Raw genomic sequence first — 12,833 nt, forward strand, 5'->3', positions numbered from 1 at the left:
CTCTGCATTTAAGTTAAATAAGCAGGGTGACAATATAGAGCCTTGGTGTACTCCTTTCCCTATCTTGAACCAGTCTGTTGTTCCATGTCCAGTTCTAACTTGCTTCCTGACCTGCATACAGATTTCTCAGGAGGCAGGTCAGGTGGTCTGGTATTCCCATCTCTTTCAGAATTTTCCACAGTTTATTGTGATCCACACAGTCAAAGGCTTTGGCATAGTCAATAAAGCAGAAATAGATGTTTTTCTGGAACTCTCTTGCTTTTTTGATGATCCAGCAGATGTTGGCAATTTGATTCTGGTTCCTCTGCATTTTCTAAATCCAGCTTGAACATCTGGAAGTTCACAGTTCATGTATTGCTGAAGCCTGGCTTGGAGAATTTTAAGCATTACTTTACTAGTGTGTGAGATGAGTGCAATTGTGCGGAAGTTTGAGCATTCTTTGGCACTGCCTTTCTTTGGGATGGAAATGAAAACTGATCTCCAGTCCTGTGGCCACTGCTGAGTTGTCTAAATTTGCTGGCATATTGAGTGCAGCACTTTCACAGCATCATCTTTTAGGATTTGAAATAGCTCAACTGGAATTCCATCACCTCCACTAGCTTTGTTTGTAGAGATGCTTCCTAAGGCCCACTTGACTTCACATTCCAGGATGTCTGGCTCTAGGTGAGTGATCGCACCATTGTGATTATCTGGGTCATGAAGATCTTTTTTGTATAGTTATTCTGTGTATTCTTGCCACCTCTTCTTAATATCTTCTGCTTCTGTTAGGTCCCTACCATTTCTGTCCTTTATTGAGCCCATCTTTGCATGAAATGTTCCCTTGGTATCTCTGATTTTCCCGAAGAGATCTCTAGTCTTTCCCATTCTATTGTTTCCCTCTGTTTTCTTTGCACTGATCACTGAGAGGGCTTTCTTATCTCTTCTTGCTATTCTTTGGAACTCTGTATTTAAATGGGTATATCTTTCCTTTTCTCCTTTGCTTTTTGCTTCTTTTCTTTTCACAGCTATTTGTAAGGCCTCCTCAGACAGCCATTTTGCTTTTTTGCTTTTCTTTTTCTTGGGGAAGCTCTTGATCCCTGTCTCCTGTACAATGTCATGAACCTCTGTCCATAGTTCATCAGGCACTCTATCAGATCTAGTCCCTTAAATCTATTTCTCACTTCTACTGTATGATCATAAGGGATTTGATTTAGGTCATACCTGAATGGTCTAGTGGTTTTCCCTACTTTCTTCAATTTCCCTTTAGCACTTCAAAAGTACAGTGTTGACTACAAACTTGAGACATGTTATATTAACATTGTAGTTTATTTATGGCAATTATATTGTACACTCAGTAAGTACAAAATAATAGATGCTATGGGAATTCAGATTTTAGTGCATGGAACTTCATTCGTCTGCCTTTAGTAACTATACTATTTTTGATGTGATGAGGTTTTGTTCATCTTGCTCTATTGTCTCTGGCATATAATAGGTTGGTACCAATGTTTTTATTTGTCTTGTGTGTATGATACAAATCTATTCTAAACAGTTATTTTTTCATATTTTCTTTCATCTTCAAGAGAATTATTAGAGCAAGTTGCAGAATTTGAAAAAGCGGAATTTACATCTTCAAATAAAAAGGTAATTTTTGGTCCTTATCTTAATAGCCACTGTTTAACATCCTCAAATTGCTTAGAACATTCAGAGGCTGAAGTGAGAACTCTGAAGGAAAAGCATTCAGCTCAAGACCAGAATTCAAAAGTTGCCTTGTGGATTTTTAGGCAAAAGTAAAGCTTTGGAAGTTACTATGAAGAACTTGCTTTGTCTGCTCTCCCACACACATGCATGCACACACTCACGACGCCCCTTCAGTGCCCCCGCCTCCCAGCTGTGCAAGCTCTTCACTCGGGCATCCAGGCACTGTCACTCCCCAGCTGTGTGACGGAGACGACGGAGTCTCGTTCTCCTCATCTCTCAAGGGCAAACAGTACTCGTCATGACCTGCTTCTCTCTTTAAACAGTCTTATTATCTTCCATTGTGTGCATGTACCACGAATACTCTGGCGTTGCATAGTAAAATACCACCGAGATGAATCCATGAACATACACATACAAAACAGTTTTCTGATTGTTCCTTGGGAACTTAGCTCTAGCTAAGAAATTTCTGGTTCAGAGGGCATGCGTTCTTTTGCTTTAATACATATTGTAGAATGTGTGTATCAAGCTGTGTCAGGTTACTCGTCAGCAGTGTAGTTTACCTAAATCCTCATCATTATTGCAATTTTGGGGAGTTCGTGCAGAAATCGAGCTTCCAGCTCCCACAGTATAAAACCTCAGTCCCCAGGTACTAGGATCTTTATCTGCTCTGGCTTTGACTACCATCCCTCCCACCTTTCTCTTCTGCCTGTTTGTTTTGTTTGTTTGTTTAAGATACAAGGAGGATGGGTTTCATTTTTATCTAACTTTCGTTGGGCACTGTGGGCCAGACTCTGTCCTAAGCACTGGTCTGTGGTAGAGAAGCAAACCAGTGAATGTCTGGCTGACATCCCATTGATAGGTTTGCACAGTGTCTTCCGCTTAGAAAGTACAAAGGTTCAGTGATTACAGGTACTTTATTTGGTGGTGCTTTCAGTTTGGTTTTTTTGTTTCATTTCAGTCCATCATAGACGGCATGAAGCCAAAACTTGCTCCACTTCATGAAGGTGGAGCAGCAGAACTCCTGAACAAGGTAATGTTGCCATCACTTTGAGAAATGGGAACTCTAAGGATGTATGCTGGCTGCCTGCACAGCTCTAGGTGGAGACTGGGGTGGAAGGTCCGGCTTCTGTCCACTGAGGGTAATTAGTCTGTCAAAAGTAGTTGTCCTTAATGGTACTTAGTAAGAGGTTTATAAACAATAATTACCAATATACAGCTATTTTTCATTGACTCTTGTGTTTTCAACATTATGCTAGATGTTGTTACATAAAAAGGAAAGTAATACCTGGCCTTTTGCCCTCAAAACCTTCTGGTCTCATTGGGAGGGGATAACTAACATTCTAGAAATGGAGGAGGAGACTGCTAACCCCTGTGCCACAGGGCGGCAGAGAAGACACAGTGCCATGTGGATGAGAGTGGTGGAGGACTGGCTCTTGGGTATGGTGGTGCCCAGGCTGGGCTGGAAGGCGAAGATACAGTGAATTGTCAGGAGAGAAGGGCCAGGAGGGGACAGAGTGGGCAGCAGTCGAGGCAGAGCGAAGGCTGGCATGCCTTGGAGTAGAGTGCAGACTCTGCTGGGCAGTGATATGTGCTGGGGCATGATGAGACTGCACGGACAGGTGACCTCGTGGTGGGGCCGCTAACGAGTGAGGGCCTTGGGCCTCCACTCACAGACACCAGTTAGGGGCTGGACACAGGGTGTGGATTGGTGGTGATTGTGTTTTGAGGATAAGTGGCAAGTGCCATGCTGTGTAGGCCAGGAACAGACCAAGAGTTTCAGGATCAGCTAGGTGAGAGATGGCAGAGAGGGGACTTTGGGAAAAGGCTGAGAATAGAGGGCTGAAAAAAGTCTGAGAGACTGTGAAGGAAGGAGCTAGAAGTCTTAGAGCCAGAGATGACTCATAGATGTTGAGGCTGGTGGGCTGGGTAAAACTGGGATATTACCAGTAGCCAGGGCATGCAGACTCTGGAGTTTCTGTATAATTTAAAAATTAAATGTATGAGTGAAACAAGTAATTTCAAGGATGAAAAGTACTCTGGCTAACATAGTAAAACTTGAATTTACTCACAAAGGAAATTATAAGACTTCAAGAAGAGAATGAGAGATTGAAGTCAAGACTGAAGACCATTGAATCACAGGTAACTGAGAAATACTTAAAACAAAAGTATTGAAAGCATTACTTACAGACTAAATATTGAATGTTTCCTGTTTACTCTTGATTTTAGGCAACAAATGCATTGGATGAGAAATCAAAGCTGGAAAGAGCACTGCAGGATTTACAGCTTGAGCAGGGGAATCAGAAGGTGAAATCAGTCTCAGCTTTCTCACATTTTCCAGCTAGAATCAAGTTATAAACTTACATGAGGTCTTAGTTACTATTATGCCCCACCACCGGCCACTCCCTGAGGCGGAGGCCACCACTGTTGTCCTGCATCGAGACAGACTTGTCCAGGAAAGGCCACGTGAGCACCTGCTGAGGGCAGTGGAGGCACATCCATGGCTCACATGCTTCACGTGTCCCAGAGCCCATGGGCATCTAAGATTTGCTTAATTTTTTTTTTTTAAGTTCTTTTCCCTTTCAGTTTCCCATTGCAGTTCCAATGGGAAAGAGAGAAGAATGGAAGAGTTCTTAGTTAATTGGATTTGTTATTGTGGTTTAGTCGCTAAGTCCTGTCCGAGGCTTTGCAAGCCCATGGACTGTAGCCCACCAGGCTCCTCTGTCCATGGGATTTCCCAGGCAAGAATACTGGAGTGGGTCGCCATTTCCTCCTCCAGGGGATCTTCCCGATCTAGGGATCGAACCCCCGGTCTCCTGCATTGACAGACGGGTTCTTTACCACTGCACCACCAGGGATTTGAATTTGGGTTTTATTATACAGAACTTATTTTTACTTAAATTTCCCTTCAGGAGTATGATAAAATGAATTTATTAGTTGTGCATCTTCAGATCCATCTGTATCTAGCAGGGCTTGTGTAAAATAGTGAAATTCAGTGTTAAAAGTTCTCCAGGTTTGTCTGAGTGGAGTGACCGAGCCCGGCTCCACCCTGGAAGTCGTCGTGGGCACCATTCTGCCTCGTGTGGCCTTTGCATCGAGATGAGATGCTGTAGTAGGACCCCGTCAGCGGGGCTGTGTGACTGAATCTTCATTGCAGCACTGACTTTCCTCGTGGGTTTAGTGCCATTGTAAATGTCTAGTAAACCGTCCCCAAACTTGCTTCATTAGACGTTGGTTACCGTTTTTCTGTGGAGAATGTCGAACGTGTAAGAATAGAGAGACTAGTGTAATGTAACCCAGGTACTCATCACTCACCTTCACCACTCAGTCACCAAGGCATGGCCAGCCTGTTTCATGTTAACCTCCGCTTTCTTCTCTTCTCCCCCATGGTTTTTTGAAACAAATTTCAGACATTACATTATTTCATCTGTAGATACTTTTTTAAAATGAAAGGATACTTCTTGCATGGCTAAAATGAAAGGAAATATATATGATTTTCAATCATTATATACCAGGGACCATAAATTTATAAAACAGCTGAATACTCTGGAACAGTTGTGTAATTTCTCAAAAGTGAAACAGTTGCATTTTTGGATGATAAATTTGTTTTACAAGCCATTGAAGACTTTGCTCCAGTTTTACTTTTTTAAGACTTGGCAAAAGGAAAATGCATACAGAGACACAGTGAAATAAAATCTTTTTCAAGACCAGGTTTCAAAAATAAGGAATTTTTCTTTTGTTGATAGTAGTGCTTCATCTTCATAGTTAGCAATTATAGACCATTTTCCTGTCTTATTAATATTGCTCTTCTTTACATAAAAAACTGATCTGGCAAAAAACATGATCTAAGTAGAGAGAAGATCCAGCTGCTTATATTACACAGACAAAGTGTACGAATATGTTTATATCAAATTAAGATAAAAAACTTAGTCTTATAAATGTAGCAAGCCATGTACTCAATAAGCATTAATTAGGCTCTCATAATACTGTGAAACATGTCTATTACATTTTTTATATAAATTGTATTAATTTTATTATGTTTCCATCTGTATCATTCAAAATTCTTCACCAGGATTTTTTTGACCGTGCTGTGTCTTCACTGAAAGGCGCAGGCTTTTCTCTAATTGCGGTGAGGCAGAGCTTCTCTTGTTTGTGGTGCTTGGGCTTCTCATTGCAGTGGCTTCTCTTGTTGTGGAGCTTGGGCTCTAGGGCATGTGGGCACAGTAGTTGTAGCTCCCGGGCTCTAGAATTGTGGTGTACGGACTTAGCTGCTCGGCTACATGTGGGATCTTCCTGGGTCACGGATCGAACCCTTGTCTCTTACATCAGCAGGCGGATTCTCAACCACTGAGCCACCAGGGAAGCCCCTCACCAGGATGTCTTTTACCTTGACTTTTCAGTAATGAAACCTGCTTGCCACCCCAACTGTGGGAAGCACAACCTTGTCCAATTTAGGATCTCACCTCTCTTGTTCTTCTTTTGGAATCCCAACAGCCCATAAATCGTATTTGACATACTTGGAAATCAGTGACCGCTGGGTGACTGTGTGTGTGCGCAGGACACCATGCACTGGGTGCCGAGTGACCCTCAGGACTGCAGCGGCGAGGGAGGCTGGCGTGTGCATGCAACACACAGCCTCCTCTCTTTCCATCGATGAGGTGTTGAATCTAAAGCTGTTACTATTTAGGATGTCAGCCTGAAATTATGTGGATGTGCGTATTTTTCATAGGATTTTATAAAGGCCCAAGACTTGAGTGACTTGGGAAACACAGTTGCTGCTTTAAAGAGTGAGTTTCAGAAGACACTTAATGACCAGACAGAAAACCAGAAATCCCTGGAGGAGAATCTAGCGACGGCCAAGCATGACCTACTCAGGGTGCAGGAGCAGCTGAGCATGGCTGAAAAGGTCAGGTTTGCCTGTCCACATCCCATTAAGTGATGAGTGCAGTGTAACTAAGGGAAATGTGAACAGCTGCAGATTCACTTTATTTTTTCTCAAGATACTAGGCACTTTGTCTTCTAAAAGATTTACCACTTTTGGTAAAAAGATGGTTCTTTGACACTTGAATATCTGTAGTAATAAAAAGCCTATACTCCTTCCTGTTGTATGCTTACACCCACCGCCCTGCACCCCCATGTTGCTTTTCCTGATCATGCCGTTTATAGTCTGGCAGAGGAGTGGGTGGTGTTTTTCTGAAGGGGTCTGTCCCTGTTTCTTAATTTACAAGCAGTATGCAGAGAACTATTCTTTTCACGTTAGGGATTAGACTCTTAAGAATGTACAAGCCAAAATGTAATTAAAGTTAAAATCCTCTTCTTAAAATACTGGCACTACTTTGGGATTTAGAAAGAAGAGCTTGTCTGTTTTATCTGAAAATGAATTTACTGTTTCAAATAGATTTCCCACGTCTGGGGCATAGTATGTTTGAGTTATTTGTTAATATTGTACTTGGGAAATGTTACCATTTTATTGGCTTCTCACTTGAAAGAATGTATTTTTAAAGTTTGAATAGTCTTAATTTTATACAAATACATTAGAAATAAATTAGAAAAGAAAATAAGCAGAGTATTAGTAAATGAGGGCAAAAATGTATATTTTCATCAGATGTGTTCTTTCTTTCCTAAATATTTCTTGTTAACGGACTGAAATTTTTCCCTTTGTAGGAATTAGAGAAGAAATTCCAACAAACAGCAGCTTATCGAAACATGAAGGAGATTCTTACCAAGAAGAATGACCAAATCAAAGACCTGAGGAAAAGACTGGCGAAGTAAGCTGTGCTGACCCCGCCCCTTGGATTGTCCCCCTGCTGGGTTGATGTCTGTCCTTCATTAAGTCTAGTCTCGTGTCCGGAGAGGTCAGGCCAGTGGGGACTTGCTTTGTCACTCAGTCCGGCAGCCTGTGTTTGGGAAAGACAAAGGGGCTCTGGCCAGGCCTCACTCGTCACACCCACTGGGGTTTCTTCTCAGGTTCAGCTGGACCTTTAGAGTCACTCAGGGCCACACTGGGCTGCCTTTGCCCTGGATTCTCTCGGCAGGATGTTGGACAGACACCTCAGCAAGAGCATGGGGCCGCGCCAGACATTTCTGCTCAGCGGTGTCCTTGCTGCAGCCCAGGGTCTGCTCACACTGTGCTCCCACGTGACACTCGTTTTTTAATTGCTCAGTTGTGTCTGACTCTTTGTGACCCTGTGGACTGTAGCCTGCCAGGCTCCTCTGCCCCTGGAATTTTCCAGGCAAGAACACTGGAGTGGGTTGCTCTGTCTTTCTTCAGGGGATCTTCCCAACCCAGGGCTCAAACCTGAGTCTCTTGCACCTCCTGCGTTGGCAGGTGGATGCTTTACCATCTGAGTCACCAGAGAAGCCCCAACTTGACAGTTCAGGTGGGGGGCTACAGAATGAGACCCGTGTGTGGATGCCAGAGCCAGCGAGCCTTAGAAGGCCATGCCCCACGTAGGGGCGGTGTCTCTGGTACAGTTACGTGATGCTCCGGCAGGGATGTGTCCAAGAACTCACTGCACATGGGGAAGCCTAAGCCCTGGTTTCTGCCATGGATGTATGGTTGGCCACAGTTCTTGTGGTCCAGATGGAGTCTTCTAATCAGGGTCATTTCTGCTATCAGTGGTTCTGCCTGGAAACTCAGCTGACATTTTACCTTTATCAGAGTTCCGGGGTACCAGAGCTGAGAAGTGAATCCCAGATCAGACTTCTCCTTAGAGAAGGGGGTTGGTTAACCTTGTACTCACAAGGCCACATCAGCTGTTTGTGTCCATCAGGCCTTCAATTAGATAACAGTCTACTAAGCTGACACGGGTGTAGATGCCACATATAGTAGAGACTTGGAGCCTGATGGCATGTCAGTGGTTATCTGATCCATTCTCCAGCTGCAGAAGGAATCATCCTGCTCACCCCCATCAAGCCTTGAAAGAATCTGACTTGTGCCACAGAGGTGATTTTAGATGAAGGATGCAACATTACTGGCTTAGTCACTGGAAGTGTTTTAGGTAAACTCATTTGGTACAACATTTGACACTATACTCTTAATTAAATACATATCTCTTTCCAGATATGAACCTGAAGATTAAAAACTGATGATTTCATCTGGAAGCTGCCACAATATGAAAGTACAAACCCTTTCTCACCTCAGGCATGTATTTGAAGCAGTTTGTTATATTCCCTCTGTTTAGTTTTCTAAGATTTAGACTTTGCTTATGATATTTAGAGCTAGAGTGCCTATTTCAGTTACCTAATTGAGAAGAGAGAAAACCTCCTGACTGATTCTGGCTGGTCATCCCAAACTCCTCTCTGCGAGTGCTCCAGATTCTTAGTTCAAATGCAGTGAGAATTCTTTATAGTAAAGAAAGACGTATTGTTTTACATTCATATAAAGAGTACACCTTTTCAATAAATGTTAAAGCTAGCTTTGTCTACAGTTGTGCATTCCCTAGAATAAAAATATAGAATTATTAAAGATAGTTTATTATAAATAAACCTTATTTTTAAAAATGAAATCTAAATTGTTTTCTCTGTGATCATCAAAAATATATATATATGTAAATTTGTTGAAAATGTGAATGCCATCTATTATAGGCATCATTTTTACCAATTATAATGAAAGTTAAAAGTGAACATGAGGATTTGATTAACTCTTCAGTCAGACATTTTTTGCAGCATACCTTATCATAAGTCTGTGTTACTGATGAAGAAGACAGAGGCATCCTTGTACTTCTACAGTTAAGAAAGTATCTGGACTCAGAATAAATGAAATCTTATACTTCAGTTTACAGAATATTCTATGAAATTATGTGTTGAATGAGAACACTTTTTAAAAGATCTCTATTCAACATAGAATCAGTTACTAGATTTGAGATTCAACTTTTGATTATATTTACTTAGGTACATCTATAGTAACCATTTTCAAGAGGTTTTGATTATATTTCCGTTGGCCTGCTTTTTCTTGTTTATGTTTTGGGATAAATCATTAGAAATTAGGTATCTGTACTTGCATAATGCAACAATATACTATAAGGATAAACAAAAATAACGTTCATAAAGCGTTAATGCTTCAGAAGGAAAGTACTTACTTTTAACGCATTATTTAGAAAGTAATCATTCCCACTTCCACAAGATTCTGTTCACCAGGAAGAGTTTACTGATTCGAGGAAAAGGTTTGTTATTTTTATTCAAGCTTTTAATACTAGCCTTGAATTTGTTGTTTTTCTTGTAGGTTTTATATTAAAACACTGAAGGAGCAAATGATAAAGGGCAAGATAACGTCCCCTGAAAGGACACAGAAGGCAGTCTGTAAAAGATGGCTGAGTGAGGGGAGTGAGGGAGGAATCCCGTCCTGAGCAGCCCCACCTGCGTAGTCACTCCTCGCCCGGCCCGGCCCTCACTGTGCGGGCACGCCTTGGGGTCCGGGTCCTTTTAGAGCTTCCACTGAGTATTCCAGTCACACACCACACTTCTCTAGGCCAGAATTCACTCTCTGTCCAAAAACTATGCCATTATTCAATGGGCCAGGATGCTCTATTAAATTCAGAAACAGACTCTTTTTTAAATGGCTTGGTATCTTTTAAAAACCATGTATTTTCTTCTTACCTTAGTTTGATGCATAGGGAAGAAAGTTACGTTGAAAAACCTATGTCGCTAGGTAGAATTTCAGCTTAGTATTTTTTTCTTTTTTGATAGCACCTTTGAAATATTCTGTATATCCAGCTCAATAATAAATCAAAAGTCTTTATGATACCATAAAACCTAACTGTGCCCTGCATTAAGATAGATAAACATGACATTCCTTGGCATAAATTAACAGGATGATTCTTCACCATATAAATACTTTTTGTGCCTGCTTGTGTCAGTGTGTGAGAGTGTAACTCATGTGCTTAGCAAAATGCAGTACTGAAGTTTTTTTTTTTTTTTAACATTTTCCTAGTCTTATCTCATTTAACTAAGACAGTCTTTTTAGTTGCTGTATTTTGCATTTGTAAGAAGGTCGCCTCAAGCCCTGATTGAACTTTCAGTGTGCTAAGCTCTATGGACTGCACAGTGGCTGTCACAGTGCAACTTTAGTTTAGCTTAAATACTCAAGGCTCCTGCTAAATTATGACTCAGACCTTTATGGACAAAAATAAAATGTAAAGGGTTTTTGTTACCGATTTCGTCTGCTCAGAATTTAAGTGTTCATTTTTTCCTCATAATCCATTTTGAGTCATATTAGTGTTTAATGATCATTTGTTTATGGCTTATATAACTCATAAGGAAAATACTGCTCTACATTGAACTTGTTATCCTATGTGATAAAACCTTTGTTATTTGTTATTCCATTCTGATGAGTTGAAAAGAGTTTATAGAAATGTTTACTTATTTATTTATTAGTGTTGAAGTATAGTTGATTTACAGTGTTGTGCTAATTTCTGTTATACAGAAAGTGACTTAGCCACACACATGCATATACTTTTTTATGTTCTTTTCCACTTAATGGTGTATCCCAGGAGACTGCATACAGTTCCCTGTGCTATACAGTAGAGCCTTACTCATCCGTTCTAAAGGTAATAGTTTGCGTCCGCTAACCCCAAACTCCCAGTCCATCCCTCTCCCTCCCCACTTCCCCCCGGCAGTCACAAGTCTGTTCTCTAAGTCTGTGAGTGTTTCTGCTTTGTAAGTTCATGTGTATCATTTCTTTAGACACCACATATAAGTGGTACCATGTGATACTTGTCTCTGATTCACTTCACTTAGTATAATCATCTCCAGGTCCATCCCTGTTGCTGCAGATGGCACTGTCATTCTTTTTGACGGCTGAGTGATGTTTCATTGTACGGACACAGCACAGCTTCTTTCTCCACTCCTCTATCAGTGACATTTAGGTTGCTTCGCTGTCTTGGCTCTTGTAAACAGTGCTGCAGTGAACCTTGGGGTGCTTGTATCCTTTCAGAACCATGGTTTTCTCCAGATATACGTCCAGTAGTGGGATTGCTGGATCTTATGGTGGCTTTTTTTTTCTTCAAGGAACCTCCATACTGTCCCCCATAGTGGCTGTGCCAATTACATTGCCGCCAACAGTGTAGAAGGGTTTCCTTCTCTCCAGCGTTTATTGTTTGTGGACTTTTTGATGATGGCCATTGTGACCGGTGTGAGGTGATACCTCATTTTAGTTTCGATTTGCATTTCTCTACTAATTAATGATGTTGAGCATCTTTTCATGTGCTTCTTGGCCATCTGTGTGTCTTCTTTGGAGAAATGTCTGTTTAGGCCTTCTGCTTGCTTTTTTGATTGGGTGGTTTGTTTTTTCTTTGGCATTGAGCCATGTGAGATGTTTGTAAATTTTGGAGATTGAGCCCTTGTTGGTCACATCATTTGCAATATTTTCTCCCATTCTGAGGGTTTTGTGTTACAGTTTTCTCCATTTGTTGATGGATACTTCGGTTGCTTCCATGTCTCAGCTATTGTTAATAGTGCTGCTCTGAACATTGGATGCATGTGTCTTTTTGAATTAGTCTTTTCGTTTTTTTTCTGGATATATACCCTGGAGTGGAACTGTTGGATCATTGGGCAATTCTGTTCTTAGCTTTTTGAGGAACCTTTCTGTTGTTTTCTGCAGTGGCCACACTAATTTACACTCCTACCACAATACATTCTTGCCATGTGTTTTGGTACTTAGAAGTAACATCGTTAGACCTGCTGCCGAGTCCACTTAGATCATTATATATTCTAAACAAACAAGCCACCTTACTTTTAATCACCTTTTTGAGGTAAACTTGACAGCAATAACATACGTGCATTTTAAGATCCTGTTGGATGGATTTTGGTTGATGCAGTCACCTGTGTATGCACTACCACAGTTCAGATACAGACATTTTCATCACCTACAAGTTCCTTCCTGCCCCTCTCCAGCTAGTCTTCTCCACCCTGGGCCCTGGGAAGCCACTGATGTGCTTTCTCTCATGATAGGTTAGATTTGCCTTTTCTAGAATTTTCATATGATCTCACATAGTGTGTCCTCCTCTTTGCCTGGCTTCTTTTACTCAGCAAAACATATTTAAGAATATCCATATTAGTGTCTGTATCAGTAGTTCATTCCTATTATTGTTGAGTCATATTCCATCATAGGCTATCTCACAATTTTGTTTATCTACCCAACTAAACCTTAGAATACCTTA

The 12,833-nt window shown here is 41.2% G+C and overlaps 1 protein-coding gene across 2 annotated transcripts in view; it reads left to right on the top strand.

The window, feature by feature from the left end:
• LZTFL1 (leucine zipper transcription factor like 1) overlaps positions 1–9,182 on the top strand; it is a 55,408-nt gene extending 46,226 nt beyond the window's left edge. For both annotated transcript variants that reach the window (XM_061128823.1, XM_061128822.1), the window contains exons 4-10: positions 1,560–1,620; positions 2,636–2,707; positions 3,751–3,816; positions 3,904–3,981; positions 6,404–6,580; positions 7,339–7,442; positions 8,738–9,182. In XM_061128823.1, coding sequence (XP_060984806.1) covers positions 1,560–1,620; positions 2,636–2,707; positions 3,751–3,816; positions 3,904–3,981; positions 6,404–6,580; positions 7,339–7,442; positions 8,738–8,756 — 577 coding nt within the window. In that variant the 3' untranslated portion in view covers positions 8,757–9,182. The remainder of the gene's footprint in view (positions 1–1,559; positions 1,621–2,635; positions 2,708–3,750; positions 3,817–3,903; positions 3,982–6,403; positions 6,581–7,338; positions 7,443–8,737) is intronic.
• Positions 9,183–12,833: the final 3,651 nt, after the last annotated feature.

This window comes from Dama dama, chromosome 24 (assembly GCF_033118175.1).
Source record: "Dama dama isolate Ldn47 chromosome 24, ASM3311817v1, whole genome shotgun sequence".
Taxonomy (NCBI): Eukaryota; Metazoa; Chordata; class Mammalia; order Artiodactyla; family Cervidae; genus Dama; species Dama dama.